The following is an 18,744-nucleotide window of genomic DNA, read 5'->3' as shown; positions in this document are numbered from 1 at the left end:
TCTAACATAAATCATATACATTAAAATGATATTAGACTGGGCTAGGGCATAACTCAGCCCTGAGTTCAGTCCCCACCACCACACAGAAAACAAACAAACAAACAACAACAACAAAAATCACTGTAACAAACAAAACCAAAACCTAGCAGTCATTTTGATCTGAGCCAGCCTGTGATGCTACACATACAAAGGATTGCTATAAACAACATTTTGGAAATCTGCAACCTGTTCTACCTGCTAAGGAAGTGATGTACTTATATCCAACTTTGAATAATGTCTGGTTTAGACATTCCCCCCCCCAAAAAAGAGAGAGACAGTTTCACAGGATGAAACTAGTGAATACACTTTCTGTTCTTGTAATCTAAGTAGGACTGTGCTAGGCCAGCATGCAGTCTCAGGCTTCCCTAATGGGAAGGAAAAACCTGAGCTCTGGAAGGCCACACCTGGAGGAAGTGCAGGAGACTTCAAGAGGTCTGAAAAGCTTTTTACAAAGGTAGGGAGACCTTCGCGGTCACAGACAAAATCTAGGGACTTTAGGGCACTCGCTGACACGCAGCTGAGATGCTATCGGGTGTGGCCGTTAGGAATCCAAGGTCTAAAATCTGCCAGACCTGAGCAAGCTTCTCCTCCCCAGTTGCCTGACCTCCAAACTGCCAACTGGGCCAGATGATTCCTGTCTCTCGGGATGAAGGCACCAAATGACACTATCCATGCAAAACGCTGTGCATTTAAGTTAGGTATTCAATAGCTGTCACCTGTAGTCCGAGGTGGTAACTAGGAAGAAGGGTGATGAGGGAAGACTCAGCTCTGAGCTGCTCAAAGGGAGGATCGCTAAAACACTGGGCCGTGGGGTCTTTGTGGTTCTGAGGGCTGAGCGGAGTCACAAAAAACGAGTTCTGGGCACAAACAGTGAGCAGGTGTGATATGAGGGTGAAGGAGAAAGGGGGGAGAGGAGGGGGAGGAAAAGAACACAGGGATAAAAAACGGGAGGACAGAGAGGAAAAAGGTGAATAAAGAGGAAGAAGAAAGAAGTGAAGGAGGACCGGGGGGGGGGGGCCGGGGGGGCGGAGGAGCCTGCATCCCTGGGGCGGAACACCAAACCCAGGGCCTTGCGCTTCCTAGGCAAGCGCTCTACCCCTGAGCTAATCCCCAACCCCGCGAAAGTGCCCCCAATCTAGATTCTTATAAAGTATCTCTCTTTGGATGTATTTTATTTTCTTGTTACTTATTTTTAGGTTTTTTTTTATGTGTATATTTGTCAGAGGTGGACAGATGTGTTTACAAGAGCACGTGCACATAGATACACACCATGGAAGCCAGAAGACAGTCTGGGCTCATTCCTCAGGAAACCTCTTTCCTTTGAGGCGGGGTCTTTCTTCTTGGCCCTTGCCAATTAGACTAGGCTGGCTGGAGACCTAGTGCCAGAGACACTCCTGCCTCTGCCTCCCTATCACAGGGTTACATATCTGTGAAGCCATGCCTAGCATTTTTACATGGTTTCTTGGGGCTGAATTCAGGTCACGGGGCAACCTTTGCCCACAGAGCCCCACAGCCCCGTGAGTGCTTCTTATTGAAAGCAAACTCAGTGTCACCTAGGTGTCTGGGTCACCTATCTGTGACTATTAGGATTCATTTTATACTTGGTGGCTCTCTCTCCATTCCTAGAATATTTTTGTGTCCTCCTCTGGAGCTGAGAGTGGGAGGAAATTCCCAAACACTGACGATTCTAAGGCCCCCAGAGTTGCTCACAGTCAGTGATAGGAAGGTAATGGTGAAACACATGACTACTGCTCTGTGAGTAGGGCCTCCATGAGCCAGGCGTGCCAGGTGGGTGTTCTTACTCGTGGTCCCAGGAACGCATGCCCTACACAGTTGCTATTTGGAAAAGAGCGCTTTCAGAGTATTCTCTGCTGCAATGATGAGCCCTACTGCCTTGCTGGCTGGCATCCTTCTCTGCAGCACCTTTCTCAGCAGCCTCTCGTTAGAGGAATGAGCCTGGCGAGCTTTCATCTCCAGTTAAACCTTCATCAGTGATTGGATATAGCGGAATTTAAAAAGACTTTTTCACTTTTGAATTGGCAGTCTTTTCATCTCAAAAATCGTACGCATATTTATCACAGAAAAATTCAGACAGAAATGCAAAGGGTAGAGAGAGGAAGTCACTCATAATCTTGTGACACAGCCACCCCCCCCAAAAAAAGACAATTAACATTTTAATATTTTAGTCTTTCTACTAAAAATATAGTACATCTTTTAAAGATGAGCCCACTAATTAGCTAATACCAAATGGTCAGCTCTAAAAACAAATACATATGAGAAACACAAAATAGACTCAGCAGATTGTTTTCCTGTATCCATCATTTATGTGTGTATTAAATATATATTAAAGAGAGTGTGTATACATATTAAATATTCATAAAGAAAAATACATACATATTAAGGAAAATATTTAAGAACATATTAAAGGACTGGAGAGGAAATGGGGCTGTGTGGAAGGAGTTAGAGAAGATATAAGAACATTACACACATATGACATTTTTAAAAAGTTCATTTTTTTTTACAAAGAGTGGAAAATAAACACAGTGGACACCAAGTCCTGTCCAGAGTTCCAGACAAGGGTGCCATTGCAGCTAAGTCTTTGCATAGGACTACTATTGTCTCTTTTTGTTGTTCCTAAATGAACTGCTCTGTGGAAGGGTGTGAACTTGAAAATCTCTTAATATCTAACTTCAAGAACTTCAAGCCCTTTTCTAGAAAGGACGCACCAGTGTGCACTCCTGTCCTTGGCAACACATGCGTTTCTATTTTCTTTCTTTCCCGACTGGCACTTTGACATTTTGTTTATCAGCCTTCAAATATCTGATGAGCCTCATTGTATACTCTCCCCCACAATTGATGTGTTACTTTGTTACTGGTTTGTAGGACCTTAAGCATGTTAAATAAGCATTCTACCCTGAGATAGAGTTCCCCCAGGCAGAATCTCCTTAAATAGTAAAGTATCAGTTGTTTGACGTGTAACCAGTAGTCCTTAAATTTACTTTTAAATGTTAGCTGTGCTGTTTTGTGGGAAGATGACTGTATAATTGTTTTCATACTGAAAATTTCTGTTTCTCCCATCAAATCCATTAGTCTTGGGTGTATTACTGCAAGCTTGTAATTCCAGCACTGGGAACATAGAAGCAGGAGGATTAGGAGATCAGGGTCAACCTCAGCTACATAATGAGTTTGAGGCTAGCCTAAACTGCTAAACTTGGTTTCAAACAAAATAAAACAAAAGATTCATAAATGCTTTGCTCTTGGCCTTTTGCCATTGACGCCCTTTCCCACTCCATTTTAAGAAAAACACCATTTCTCCAACCCTTGATGTTCGGCCTCTTAAGGAACTGTATTCACTGCATTTCAGCAGGGCATTGAGCATCAGTTAGGGAATGTCTAGTTGCCTCTTTAAATTGCCCTTTGCTGTTCCACCCTTCCCCCTAGAACCTTCTTCCCTAGAATCCCTAGAATCCCTAGGGATTATTCCAGGCAAATAGGCCAGCTAGGTCACCAGCTCCTGGCTGCCCTTTATCCTCACCCTCCCGCCACCCCTCAGTTGCCACTCTGGGTAGATCACTGGATGAACAGAGGAATCTGCTGTGAGGAAAGTTCTCTTCTCATAGGGGAAGAAGGAAGGAAGGAAGGAAGGAAGGAAGGGAGGGAGGAAGGAAGGAAGGAAGGAAGGAAGGACTCTTGTCCGGGAATATGGTAGCTATATGGAAATTCTGGGGGCAGGCCATGGGAGAAGGTGTGAATACCAGGGCAGTTTGTGGTGGGTGCTTCTCTTGTTGCTCTGTGCCCACTGTGGACTCTGACCCACTCCAGAGCCTCCCACTGTGGGATGGCTGCCAACTTGTCACACAGTACCTAACTTCTTTTTTTTTTTCTTTTCTTTTTTTTTGGGGGGGGGAGCTGGGGACCGAACCCAGGGCCTTGTGCTTGCTAGGCAAGCGCTCTACCACTGAGCTAAATCCTCAACCCAGTACCTAACTTCTAATCAGTATCAGAGCATAGCAGAATAAGGCACTTTGTTCCTGGCATGGGAAAGCAGAAAGGGTGTTTGTCCCTGACCAAATCAGTTTGCTCTGTCATCAAATCATAAAATGCTAGAGCAAGAATCTTTCTCTGGGGCATCATCCACACTGGTTCCTTGCTGTGAAGGCTCAGGAACCCAGGGCAGGGCTCTTATCAATGGCAACACAGCCCTGGCCCTTTGATGATACTGATGTGTTTTTCTCAATCTCCTTCCTGACCTGGGAACTCAGTATATAGCTCGCTGGAAGACAGGTGGATTCCAGCTAGTAACAGATACTATGGATGTGTTAGCAAGGATATGGGCAGCTGGCTGGAAGAGTCCAAAAGAAAGATAGCTGATGCTGGCAGGAGAGTCAAGGGAACTGGAAGACTTTTTACAGGGAAGAGTGTTAGAACTGGGATTTAGGAAGATGAAGGTGCTGGCTGCAAGAGTAGACCACAGCCGGAACAAGGGTCCAGAGACAAGGAACATAATGCCTGTTTGAAAGCTGGAGAGTGGGTGGATGGTTTGCAGTGTTCCCAGCATTTGCCCCTTGCCCTCTGCCACAGCTGCCAGGTCACCTGAGATGCCCCTTCCTCCTTCCTCCCTAGGATACTGTTTACTTCCCTGCTCAGCACCCCCACACCCCCTCATTGACCCACCCTGGGCCCTCTACTGTCTTCCTCCCCACATTTAGAGGTGAAGGAGGAGAGGAGAGGAGAGGAGAGGAGAGGAGGGGAGAGGAGAGGAGAGGAGAGGAGGGGAGAGGAGAGAGAAAAAGAGAAGAGAGGAGAGGAGGGGAGGGGAGAAGAGGCCTAAAGGGGTAGGAGACTCTAGGGTGCTGTCAGCCATATTTTTCAAATGTAGTCACCCTTCAGTATCCCTGGGGATTAACTCCAGGACCCTCTGCACATAACAAACTTTCATGAATATGCCAGTCTCGTATAGCATTGCCTAGTGATTTCATTTAACCCATGTAAGTCTTCCTACATACTTTAGACTACAATTTAATACACCACAGGGCACAACCCCCACGTGGGGTCACATAAGAGAACATAGGAATCAGGCAAACTGGGACAACAGTAAAAGGTTTCTGAACATTAAATGACCAAAAGTTGGCTGAAAATCAGACGCATGGTGAATCAAGGCATGTGGGCAGGGCTTGCCTCCTTGTGCTTTGCTATTTCCCCACTGACCACCACCGGCTTGTTGAACAAGCCAGGCAGAGCCAATAAACGCTACAGGAACAGGCTTAAGAACTGTGTGTTTTCGATTTCGTAATCACTAAACTAAGTTCTGTGCTCTCTAAATGCAATGATTTAGTTACAGAAGATCATTTTTAATTATTTTATTTTATGTTTATGTATATGGGTGTTCTGCCTGTATATCTGTCTGTGCACTACATGTCAAGTGCCAATGGAGAGGGTAGGACGATATAGGACCCTGGAATTACAGACAGTTGTGAGCTGCCATGAGGGTCCCCAGGGGCCTCTAGAACAGCTAGTCCTTGTGACATCTCTCAAGAACCCCAAACATGTATTTTTTTATATTTCCCTGTCATTGTTCTTCAGCATATCAGGATCAATTTTGCTGGGTGTGGTGGCACATGCCTTTAACTTCATCACTAGGAAGGCAGAGTCAGGAGGATCCCTGTGAGTTCGAGGCCTGCCTGGTCTACAAAGCAAGTCCATGACACCCTGGGCTATTACTCACAGAAACCCTGTCTCAAAGGAAAAAAACATCAATTTAATTTGTCTTTTAACTATATTGTATTAGAACTGCTTGTTTTGTTTGTTCGTTTAATCGCTGTTTGAGCTGCTGACTTGAGTTTTCCTAAAAGAATCAATAAAAGAATTTTGGTTTTGGATTAAGGATAAAATTCCCAACAGTTTCTGAAATGGCTCTGAGCCTGCTTCTGCCATTTTGTGGTACCCATCTATGCAAAACCACATTCTCGGTATTGATAATTACAAGATCAGAATATCGATCAACTCCGACAAATGCTAAAGATATCCTGGCGTATCAAAGAGTCTGCCAACATTTCACTCATAACATCAAGCTAGATGAGGCATAGCCACCTGAGGATGCTAGAGAATAAAACAAACTCCCGTAGACCTATTTCTCACACCTACGTACCTGGGTCACACAAATGTTTCTCAGATGAAACGGCTTCCTGAGTAGAAAGAATTTCAGAAGCTCTGCTCTTGGGGTCTCTATCTCTGACACACCGAGACGACGCTGTGTGGGCGGAAGATACTCCATTTTGTTTACTACGAGTTCAGGGTCATGTTGTTGATGTTCCAAGGTTGGTCCAATCCTCAAACCAGGAGTGTAGGATTTGGAGCGCCAAATGTGCACTGAACCTGGATCTTACATCTTCATGAGTTCCCTTGTGTTTCTCTCTTCCCCAGATAACTTCCAGGACCAGATGAAAAGGGAACTGGCTTACCGAGAAGAAATGGTGCAGCAGTTACAAATCGTAAGATGCCTTTCTGTTTATAAATGTCTGCGACATCCCTGATTTGCGTTCAAAGCCCTCAATGCATGCTGCACTGTTTTGCTCGACAATCCTTTGGTCCACTTACTTCTCAGCTGGTTGAGATGCTAATTGCCAAGGGATTTACGTAGGCTCAGAGTAAACAGATGTGTCAGTGTGTTTCTTCTAGCTGTAACTACCTCCCATGTGTGAATACACAGATGTGTGCATCGCCTCTGTGGGCAAACTAGAGGTACCCAGCATTCTTTCCCTGCACAAATTCGCAGGCACCATGTGGGGATGTGATGGGAATTCACAGAAGGGATACTAGCTCCTGCTCTCTGCACCCCTCACCAGCCGGGCCCTCCCTAGTCAATAGAGCGGAGTATACACACAATTAACCAATTACGGGCACTCTAGGGTTGATGAAAAGAAACAAATCATTTCCACAGGAAGCATTCTTCTCTATCCTAGTCTCAAAAGTGATCTCTTTAAACGGAAGCAGTAGTCAGGAGGACACAGAGAGACAGAAGGCTCTTGTTTTGAGGTTTTGTTTTCTGAACCTACCCCAGGCAGACACATTTGGTATAAGCCCTAGGGTTTTAAATCAGCCCCCCAAGCGTCTTCATTTTCCAAAGAGCAAACAATAGGAAACATAATTTATACTCGGTATTTTTGAGATTGTTTTAAAAGCATCTGGATAAAGATTTGTGCCGATTTTTGGAAGCACGGTTGTCGTAATTTTGGTCATTTGATGTTTTTAGTTGATCTGTTTCTACCCTCAGACCACTGAGCATGTCTGAAGTGTCTTAAGATCAAATATGTCGTTCTGTCAGGATTGTTTGAGAAAGATGGTTGCTAGTTCTTTCTTTGTATGGAAGGAGGAGGCATGCCCGTGTTCACAGAGATTCCTGAGAGTGGTTAAAGCAATCGAAGATTCATTACATCTTCTGCTTAGGGGTCTCAGCTAAAAGTGGAATTTATAAGAATTGTGACATTCCCACTGTGGCTTCTCTGGTCTCAGATGTTCATTAATAACTCCAAGATTGGAAAGCCTTTATACCAGATTTTGCTCAGAGTGTTGTTCTTGTGGGTTTTGGTTGGTGGTGGTGGTAGTGGTATCATTATTGTTGGTGCTGGTGCGTGCGTGTGTGTGTGTGTGTGTGTGTGTGTGTGTGTTGTTTTTGTTTATACTTAAATTCACTGGGCACCTGAGGATAGTCTTAATTAATCGATAAGACATTGTACACAGAGAGTGAAAACAAAGTTATTGACTCTTCTCAGCCTTTGATTTCTGATGGTAAGAGCTAAAATTCCTTACAGTGAATAGGCTTATTGTTTTCCCCCTCAAGGAAGAATATAAATATGGGGTTGGAGGCAAGGGGGACAGAATGTTAAGACCTGACTTAATTAACATAAGGTGTCTTTTTTTTTTTCCTGGTTTTTAAAACGGAAATTGCAGTCCAAGAAACAAACAAGAATTGGGATTTCCGGATGACCATAAATAGAGCAAAATGAGCTATAGGAAAGGAGTTGGGTGTACATTTCAGGGTGGCCTTTAAAGCTAGTTGCTTAATTTTAACGTCTTAATTTCCTTTGACAGTTTCTTTAGTAACAGGGGAAAGACTGGTGTATTCATATAATATCATGCAGTGTTGCTAGAAGAAAAAAATGTCTAGTGTCTTTCTAGATACATGCAGGATACAAGTTGGTATTACTAAACACAGCAAATGTTATTACGTCTTGCCCCACTAGGCAGTAAAGTGTTCCTGGGGTGAATGAAACAGTTTTGGAAAGTTAAGACACAGGCAAACAACATAAAAATTAATAAAACAAACATGGCTTATTTTTCCTTCTTCCTCTTTTTTGGGTCCCCTACAATAAGAAAACCAGGCTGTCTCCAGAACCCAGCCCCATGTATAGCCTTCAACACCTGAAACATTGTTGCACCAATCACCCTCCCAAACCCCACACAATACACCCATTCCTTTCCATTCGTTCTCAGTTTTTCCCTGGTCGGTCTTGATGTCCCAGGTGTTCTCTCACTCCAGTAAAGGAAGGCGCACTAGTGAATTCCAGAGAGTTCCCGTGCTATTATTTCCCTGCAACTAGCAGACACGCCGTAAGGTCTACCAACTTGGACTCAAGGTCCATCCCCTGAGTGTCATTCTCTCCAAAAGGAGCTTCTGTAAGGCCAAACCTGGTGGGGATAATATTATAATCCAAAGTCACATAAGAATATGCACCTGGAAACCATGAGGTGTGTCACCAGTATGAGTGACCAAGAGAATGGTATGGCCCTTCCCAAAATAATGTCTGCTGGAACCAAATAGGCCCGGTGTCAGAGTTGATTTGGGGCAGGAAGGACCCATTATGGAATTCTTCTACCTAACTTTAGAAACAACAGGCTTGATGTTGTTTGCACAATCGGGTTCCTTATTCAGCTCTCTGTATCTGTAAAGCAGCCGAGGGGATGTCTTCAGAGAATCCAGGAAGATTATCAAGGAGTGACAAAGTGTCACTCTCTCATTTGCTCTCCCGGCTTTTAGTCTCTCTTTACATAAATGTGGTTGCAAACTTTGCCTCCTGGTAACGAAGTAAACCTCTGTGGCCATTTCATACTCAAAGTCTATGTGCTGCAGAGTCACAGAATACACTCTTTTCTCAGATGAAGTAAAAACCTAGCCTAACTTGCAATCCTGGAGAATTAAAAATAAATTAAAACCATCATATTTGGGTAATGGTTCCTGTACACGCACAGCACATTTCTTCTGCATTGTTACACGGCGTTCCTATTCAAAACACTTCCATGGAAAGCATCTCGGGTGTCATTGCCATAAAAAGAAAATTATGAATTTCTTTGGTTCCTACATTTTTAGATCCTCTGCTGACTGTAATTCCTGTGCCTTCTTATTCCAGTTTGTTGAATACAAACTTGTAATGGATATACAGTCAAATGATGGAGTCTCCTTGTGCATTTATAAACGAGTGTGTATATATCGGGATGTTAGCGTTAAAGCACATGCAGAATTAGCTTACTTAACACTTATAAATGGCCACAAGCTAACTCTTAAAATAATACTGAAAATTTGAATTTTCTACTACTTGTGTGGAAAAAAAAAATAAACTCTGCCATCCCTGTTCTGAGTTTTCAAATGCTTAAAGTGTTTCTTCATGAAGCTAGATTTATTTCTACAAAAGAGCAGGCATTTCTCTACTTATGAGCCAAATGCAAAACCCTTAAAATTTAGCAAGTTTGTGAAAACATTAAGGGTTTAGCACAATAAGAGACAGGATCTCCAGGAGAGTGTGTTCAGTTTTAAAATGTAAAATATATTGTCTATTAGGGTTGGAAAGAAAGTGAAGGTGTTCTACTCAGTATGTAACCTTTTAACTGAAATAGACTTAAGTCCTGGAAAAATGTAATGATTTATAGCAGAAACTTGATTTCTTTTTCATTGTTAATTTGGCAATCATTCTTTAAGAAAGTACATCTGTAAAAGCAATTATTGTAGGTTTGCCTGAGGTACACTCTTCAAACCCCAAGATCTTCAAGAATGCTGTCAGTTGCCAGTACAGAGCACCCCATCCATCCAGGGCTAGACCCAGACTTAGCCCCTGAACCTGTCTGACAGCAAGGCTTAGAAGAGAAGCCACAAATGCGCCAGTCTTGAAGTGCCCTCTGCTGTTGTCATAGAAAGCTGCAGTCACACGCAGCTGGGGAAACGGACGTACCCCACCAAAAGCCTTCAATTAAAATTACATTCACGCGATAAATTTAGTATTGACGTTTCATTCATAATAAACTTGTAACATCAGCTTACCGCTTCCCTGTGATGGGAACATGGCAGCTCTTTCCTGAGGAACTGCAAGCACTTCTGAGCCAGCGCCTAAGTGAGAACACAGCCTCTGTGTGACAGCCATCCTTCCTTGGATGTTGTCTAGTGTTCCTTGGGAGGAGAACTGGACCAAATTTCCATAAAAGACAGAACTGTTCCCGTCTTGTATTTTTACAAAATGATTCTCAGAGACATTGAGTGGCTTTGCTTTTGTGGCTAAGTATATGTGTTAGGGAGGTCCTTGCAAGCCTCGATGAAAATTTAAACTTCCATAGAAGCTTCTGTCAGACTCTTCCATATAGACAGACTCTGACCTTTTCCCACTGGTGTTCAAGTGCCCTGTGTCTTAACAATGACTCCATTGTCCCCCCATTGTGGGGCATTCTGCTCATGTTTCCAGCTTCCAGATATTGACTCTCCTGAGTGTCTGAACTCGAACCAACTGTCCTTTGGCACAAACTAGAAAGATATCTTTTATGGTGCGACACCAATGCTTTTGACCTCTTAGGGTCATCGGAGAAGACCTAAGTTCTCTATCTAGACCTTGTGATTTCCACACTGGTCAAAATGAAAAGGGAGCTTTCGTACGTCCTGCAGTAGGCTTCCATGGGCCTAAGGAGTTCAACAGCTCCCCTAGAATACGAAGTTCCCGAGTCAGGAGTGTTTGCCGACGTCTGTAAATCCAGTATTGTGTTCTATAGAGTCTGAGAAACCATCAATTGAACAAGTTACTGTTGCCTAATAATTCACAGAGGGAAAAAAGCTTCCGACTGTAATTCTAATGCACCATCGATCACCACACGCCCAATTTCAGAGATGTAAAAATGTTCTGGGGAAAGTGTGCCTTGGACTCCGTTAACTAGTATAGATTTAAGGAACAAGCGGGCTGTGTGATAATCTTTATTTATCATTTCTGATTCAGGGCCAGACGTGCTCGCTCTTTGTCCTCCCCTTGCCTGGCTTTATTTTATCCTTGTTCCTAAGATGCTCACATGGAACCTGCATTTGTTTGAGGACAACTCCCCATGGCCATCTAAAGTCTAACCCGGAGCTCTGAGATTCTGGTGCTGTCGTCTGGAGATAGCCCCCGTCTTTCCTAGCTAGAGGAATGTGAGCAAGGGAGGGGAAGAAGGAGAGTGGAGGGGAGGAGCCGTGAAAGGGGAGAGGGGAGACTTGGCTGACAGTAGCGTCATTCCTGCAGTTTTCTCTGGGTTAGCATGTGGTTTACTCACTTCGGTGAGTAGTCCAGGATGCTGTGACTTTCTCTCCTACACTGCCCAGCACGTAACTTGCCCCTATAAAGTCCTGCAGTATCTGATTCTCATTTTAAATACCCTTCATAAACAAGAAAGTGAAGTGAGTATGTCTTACTGTTAACTTAGCTTACCCAGAGGTTGATATCAGATCTTGCTATCCTAAATAATAAAACTCCATTCAAGACTCTCATACTGTGTAACTTACAAGAGAGGTCACCCAGACCCTTTGTTATCTACAGCCTACACCAGAATGGAAAACCTCCATTCAAGGGTGTCTCTGAATGACAGGTATAAGATAACCTCCCATGAGAAGAGGTGACTAGTGCCTCTATCTAACTGCCCTTGTCATAGCCACCTAGATGGTCTCGGCCCACATCCTACATTATGAGAGGAACACTGAACACTTTATGCTGTTGTGTGTTTTGCTAATTTCAGCACTGCTGCCTGTGAGTTATCAGATGTGCTCCTGATTCAAAATGTCAAGTTGCTTATTTTTATCTTCTTTTTGTCCATTAGGACACTGCCCGACTCAAGTGACCAGTTTTATAGCAAAATGGCCCTGCTTATCTTAGTCACCGCAGGCAGCATTGTCATCTCACGGTCTCTTTCTATTGATAAAGGTCCATGTGTGGACCCATGAGTGGAGAGAATAAAGCCAACACCCAGTAAAAGGCTGGGAGTGACGAGATCCATTAATGACATGTTAAAATATTCCACAGCCAAGCACAGTGGTGCACACATAGAATTCTAGTACTTGGGAGGCTGAGGGATCACAAGTTCAATTCAGCCTGAGCTGTAAAGAAAAGAAGGAAGAAAGATGAGGGAGGGAAGGAGAGAGAGGAAGAGGGAGGGAAGTATTATCTAAGTGAAGGAAAATGATTGTATTTTTCCTCTTACTACTTGTATGTAACAGCCATCTTTTGGGTTACATTCTGAAAGACTGAGTATTGAGGTTGGAGAGTTCACTCAGCTGTTAAGATCACTGGCTGCTCTTCCAAAGGACCCAGGTTCAATTCCCAGCACCTACATGGTAGCTCACAACGGTCTATAACTATTACCAGGGAATCTGACACCTCCATCTGCCTTCCACAGCACTGCATGAAGTCTATGTGCACACACACGCGCTCGCGCGTGCACACACACACACACACACACACACACACACACGTGCAGGCAAAACAATCATGCACACAAAATAAAAATAAATAAAATATCAAAAGAGGGGGCTGGGCATTTGTTTCCTCAAATGTAACAGAGATGCAAATTTAGAGTCCTAAATTTAACCTCATAATGATGAGGGCAGGTAGCACAATGGCAGAGTTGCCTGACCGGGGTCAGTATAAAAGCAGGTGTAAATAATGTATGTGTCCGCTCTCGGCCATTTGGATTTTCTAATGACAAGTCGCATATCAAATGTGATAGGCTTCCATTCACAACCCACTCTTGAGGCTCACCCCCAAGTCCCTCCAGATAGAATGAACCACGTCTCCCATTCAGTGCGGTTATTTCTAGCTCTTCTTATCAGTAATTGAGAATTCACCCGCAGTAATAATTTATGTTTAGCCTTCTTCGCGATTCACAACGGTAGCATGTTTTTATAAAGAAAACACTCTAATTAAACCGATCGCCTTGAACTAGTTTGTAATCACATTCATCTTTTGTGACGTTGGACCTATTTCAACACTGTAACTCACTTGTCAAATGCTAATAATACCAACCATTAATACCCTTTAAAAAGAAAATGCCTCGTATGAACCTCAGAGATCTGTAGCAGCAATCCGGTTCGTCGTTGCCTGTGAGTAGCTTTTCCGATGCTGCACCCCAGCATCCTCACACTGCTGAGCAGAAGGAGCTCTCCTCTCTGCAGGAAAGATCCACTGGCATTGTTAAGGGGGGGTGAAGGGTCTCCCCTCAGCTTCTGTCTCCAGCTTGAAGGCCTTGCTTGTTTCTGTCTTACAGATCCCCTATGCAGCGAGCTTGATCAGGAAAGAGAAGCTTGGCGCCCATCTCAGCAAAAGCTAAAAGGTGAGATTGCCAGCAGAGGCAGGTTTTCTCAATAATCCTTCCTGCCAGTGCTGGGGTGTTCGTTTATTGAGGTGTTGGTAATAGCCCGCCCTAGGGGTTGAGGAAGTTGTATGGAGTGTTTAAGTCAATGTAGCAAATGTGTTTGTCATCCCAGGCTCTGACTTCCGAAATGAACGGCTAAGGACTTCCCAGAAATGACCTGACAAACTCCTAAATGTGAAAACGTCTCTATTCCGGTCTTCAGAAACAATAGTCATTCTGTTCTGATGTGTCTTTCTCAGTGGGAGTCTATCTGCCCCCCTGAAACAATGGCAGTGTGTCATCTCTCACCAATGTCGCCAAAGTCTCCCCGAGTCTGACTCTCCGTGAGTCACTAGCCATGGTGACACAAACTGAGGAGTAAAATAGACTAGGGAGACTTTCTGTCCAGGGAATAGTGAGTCGGCCTCTCCCTACACCAAAACAATTCTCTCAAATGAAACCAGCTTCAAGGTCACATTCCTGGCAACAATTTAAAAAGACAAAAATCTAAACGTAAGGGAAAGCAGGCAGTGAGAATTCTCTGATTACAGTCAAAGCATGCCCAAGAATTTCAGAAACAGCCTTTGAAGACTTTTGAGGAAGACACACTTGTTAATTAGAATTGTAAGCCTGCAAAAAAAAAAAAAAAAACCTAAAGCACGATTGTTTCTGTGAAAATAGGATGACCTAAGGGATCAGAATTCTGAGTCAGGGCAAGTCCAGGGTATGTGTGCATGTACATGCATGTGCGTGCATGTGGAAGTTCGTGCGTGAGTGCGCACGTGTGGATGTATGTGTGCACATGTACGTAACTATGCATGACCACCTGTCCATGCAGAATGTGGAGGCCTGAAGTCAATGCTGGGCTGTCTTCCTATATTGCTCCCTATCTTACTTTTTGATTCAGTATCTTCACTGAAACCGGAAGTCACCACTTCAGCTAGACTAGCAGCAGCAAGCTACCCCGATCCACCAGTCTCTACCCATCCCCTCGCTCCAGCGCTTGAGTTACAGATATGGGCCACCAGACCCAGGTTTTCTCTCTTAAGTACAGGAGGATCAGAGCTCAAGTCCTTGTATTCTGTATTCTTGTATTCACTGAGCCACCTCCCAAGGGTAAGGGTAGCGTTTCCTCCTGCTCTGGGCAAGATGTGCATTTTATCCACTCCCTTCAGAAGGGGTGAGACATATGTTTTTAACTCGCTAGAGTCTATAAGGGAGGAAAATCCTGACAAAGGAGGTCCATTGTTCTTCCTCTTGCCCGTGAGCCCTTCTCTTCTCCCCACTGTGCATCTACCAGGGGCGGATGGCCGGCCCCGCCGCCAACTCTTTCAGGAGTATATTCCAGTATTTGCTTTAATAATGATAACGTCACATTTCATCTGTCTCTCCAAATCCCGTGAAACACTCCTAGGCTGTCTCTTCATTCCATACACAGGGAACACAGGGAGGGGAGACGTAACATTTTCTATCTGTGTTACCAAGCTAGGAGCAGGTGCCAAGGCACACGGCCTTAGATAGATACAATGTTGTCTACTCCATCCTGGTCGCTTTGTTCTCAGCAGAGATTAAAGTATCCTATCCAATCTCCATAAAGCGAAACTCAAAGGTTCCTGTGAGTTTGACTCTCAACTGAAATATTTTTACTAAGCCTGATGTTGACTTGTTGGGTTTCTTTCCAGTCTGTGGTAGAGAGAGTCGGTACTACTAAAGTGAATGAGAATTGTTTTATAGTGTTGAGTCCATCTTAAATCAGGATATCAAGGTAATCAAGAGAACAACAACCCAAATGAGTGGTAATAGGTACTGAAAATGCCAAACTAATTTTCTTTGAATCATGGAAAAAATATTAGCATTATTTAGTTATTAATTATATTTTATATATTATATAATTATATTAGTATATTAATTATATTAGTTAGTGTTTAAAAATAACCTTCCTATGACACTCATTTGGCAATTATGACGTCCAATAAATGGCGAAGTCTGCCGTCAAAATGGAGTCAGGGTTTACAAGATACATTTGCTTTAAGTTTCAAGCATTCGATGATGATAATCTTGCCTTGCTCCCAGCCAGTTTCTCCCATGTCCTGCCCCCAACATGAGTTGATTTTGCATATTTGTGAGCCTGACATAAAAGATATTGTATTGGATGTTTGACTCAGTGTTTGCGAGACTCATCCATCAGAGGGTGGCTTGATGCATGTGTAGGAACTTCAGTGAGTCTTTCTTCCTTTCCCTCCCATCCTACTTCCCTGCTTGTCCCAAAAGCCGGTCTTGCACCTACACAGTGACTCTCACAGTTGTGAAATCTCTGCCAGCGGCGGGGAGAGAGATTGATTTATGCTTAGTAACTAATGCTTCCCCCCCTTGCTGTTTTTGTCTCCATCCTTGCAGACAACAGGGATCTCTCTAAGTAGACCCTGGTGCTTTGGGAAGATTAGCGGTTACTTAACTGCTTCGCTAACCCAGCCAAGCAGAGAATGACGACCATGTTGTTGGTCTCAGACTTTCGGTGTGTAGAGCCTGCGAGGAGTTACCCCAAGAGAGATTACAGGATAAAAATCATTACACCGGGGGAGAGAGATGGTTCTGTCTTCCTGAGTGACCACAGGTTTCCAAATTAGGGCCTAATGCATTAGCATCTTATGCAAGAGTGACCCTTAAGGCAGTGTTCATGCCAACCAGTGGATTCCAATATGAATATTAAGGGGAGGAAGCTTTTCAAAACCACAGGCAATCCATTTAATAAGCCCAGCAACATATCGCTGCTCCACAAATCTTCTTTGGCCCTCTGTGAGAACATAGGAAATTCCATGGTGTGTCAAATTAAAGCGTCTACCCAGGCCGGCACAGTAGCTGTAATTCCAGCAGAAGAGCCAAGTTAGCCATATTAGCATCGACCTCACAGTTGAGGCACAGGCACGGAACACTCTTAACTCACCGTTAATATATTCATTATCAGTGGATTTATTTAAAGCCTTTCTTCAACCTAGGCGCCTGTCCCCTTTGGGGCAATGAATTCTATGTGCTTAGAAGCCAGCTGTGTGGAGGGTAGTTTAGTTTATTTATCTCTAAAACATCTACTAAAACAAGCCCCATTAGATTAGGCACTGTTCTGCTTGGCTAGTCTGTTGTATTGAGAGCTCAGGAAAGCAAGGAGAGAGAAACATGTCCAAGGGTTACGTGTAGATTCTTAGCTGGGCCCTTCTAAACATTTCCTGTGTTATGTGCGTGTGTGTGTGTGTGTGTGTGTGTGTGTGTGTGTGTGTGTGTGTGTGTGTGTGTGTGTCCTGGGCCCTTCTAAACATTTCCTATTTTATGTGCGTTGCGTGTGTGTGTGTGTGTGTGTGTGTGTGTGTGTGTGTGTGTGTGTCCAAGAGTTACATGTGGATACTTAGCTGGGCACTTCTAAACATTTCCTGGTGTGTGTGTGTGTGTGTGTGTGTGTGTGTGTGTGTGTGTCCAAGAGTTACATGTGGATACTTAGCTGGGCGCTTCTAAACATTTCCTGGTGTGTGTGTGTGTGTGTGTGTGTGTGTGTGTGTGTGTGTGTGTCTCCAAGGGTTACATGTGGATACTTAGCTGGGCGCTCTCTTTATCTTTATATTTGTGTCTGTCTCTCTTCCTCCCCATCTCCCTCTGTGTGTGTGTGTGTGTGTGTGTGTGTGTGTGTGTGTGTGTGTCCAAGGGTTACATGTGGATGTGTGCTTCTAAACATTTCTGTTTTGTGTGTGTGTATCTGTGTGTGTCTGTGTGTGTATCTGTGTGTGTCTGTGTGTGTGTGTGTGCTTGCATCCTATATGTATTTGCACCATGCATGGGCAGGAGTTCACAGAGGTCAAAAGTGTCATCCTGAAGTTAAAGATGGCTGTGAGTCTTTTCACTGCTGGAAAGTGAACCCTGTCCTCTGGAAGAGCAGTTAAGTGCTCTCAGCTCCTGAGCCCACCTCTCTAGCCTCTGGGCCCATCTTTCACTTCAGAATCACTCCTGGTATTCTTCTTTGTCTGTAACTATTGCTCCGACCAGCTGCTGTGTAGACCTCAGTATAACCTGCCTGGATCTCTACCCCAAATAGAAAGTGTTACAATGTCAGCATTGATGTAATTATCACTGTTTATTTTTTTAATTACCTTCATACTTTTGCAAGTTGTCATTCGACACCAGGAAATAATTAAATTGTTTTGCGTAAGTGGGAAATGTGTCACAGGACAGCTCATTCACAGTGGCACACCGCTCTCCGAGCTGTAACGATAACATCTACCGTTACTTTAGTAGTGACTGTACCAGATCCAGAACCAAATGGATTTGGCTCTATTACCTTTGTGGCTCACAGCTCGGTAAGGTAGATGCTGTTAAGTCTGTAAGGTAGATCCCATTTCAGCCCCCATTTCACAGATTCAAACATTGAAGCTTAGGAAGGTCGCATAGCTGGCAACTGAAAGTGCCAGGATCCACAGTCCTTGTCTGTTTGACTTCCTTGGATACTAGAACTGCTGAGGAACAGACAGGACTCTAAATATTACGCAGTGTAATCCCGCACAATGGCTTCGGCTTTGCTGTTGTCTACACATCATAGAAGGGCGGGGTCTCTTCTCGGTCTGCAGTCCTGAAGGTCACTCTTGCATCCCAGGCTTCTGCTGAATTCTTTCTCCTACTCTAAAAGGCTGCTTTTTGGTTGTTTTTTTTTGTTTGTTTGTTTGTTTTTAAGTTTTACTTTATTTTGAATTATGCAAGGAGGGGACAGGTACACATGAGTGCAGGTGCCCACAGAACCGAGAGGTAGGTGTCAGAGCCCGGGAGCTGCAGTCACAAGCAGGTGTAATCAAGCAAGCCTGCTGGGAACCAAACTCCGGTCCTCCACAAGAGCGGTGCATGTTTGCCACTCAGCGGTCTCTCCAGCCCCTGAAGTTACTTTTATTAAAACCAAATCTCAAGCGTGTGTCACCGAGGCGCAGAAGGTGACCCACCTATTTTTGCCCGTTGTTTGCATTCTTTCTGTCACCAACTGCTCCTTGAGACAGTTCTAGAGGGTCTGAAAATGTGACTTCTACCCCCATGTTGAGAATATCTGTC

The 18,744-nt window shown here is 44.0% G+C and overlaps 1 protein-coding gene across 1 annotated transcript in view; it reads left to right on the top strand.

Annotated features, from left to right (window-relative positions):
- Skor2 (SKI family transcriptional corepressor 2) overlaps positions 1 to 13,654 on the top strand; it is a 32,968-nt gene extending 19,314 nt beyond the window's left edge. The window contains exons 6-7 of the mRNA XM_032885863.1: positions 6,463 to 6,530; positions 13,582 to 13,654. Coding sequence (XP_032741754.1) covers positions 6,463 to 6,530; positions 13,582 to 13,644 — 131 coding nt within the window. The 3' untranslated portion in view covers positions 13,645 to 13,654. The remainder of the gene's footprint in view (positions 1 to 6,462; positions 6,531 to 13,581) is intronic.
- Positions 13,655 to 18,744: the final 5,090 nt, after the last annotated feature.

The sequence above is a fragment of the Rattus rattus genome, chromosome 15 (assembly GCF_011064425.1).
Source record: "Rattus rattus isolate New Zealand chromosome 15, Rrattus_CSIRO_v1, whole genome shotgun sequence".
Lineage (NCBI taxonomy): Eukaryota > Metazoa > Chordata > Mammalia > Rodentia > Muridae > Rattus > Rattus rattus.
The sequence above is the reverse complement of the archived record's forward strand: the minus strand, read 5'-3'. Positions and strand labels throughout refer to the sequence as shown.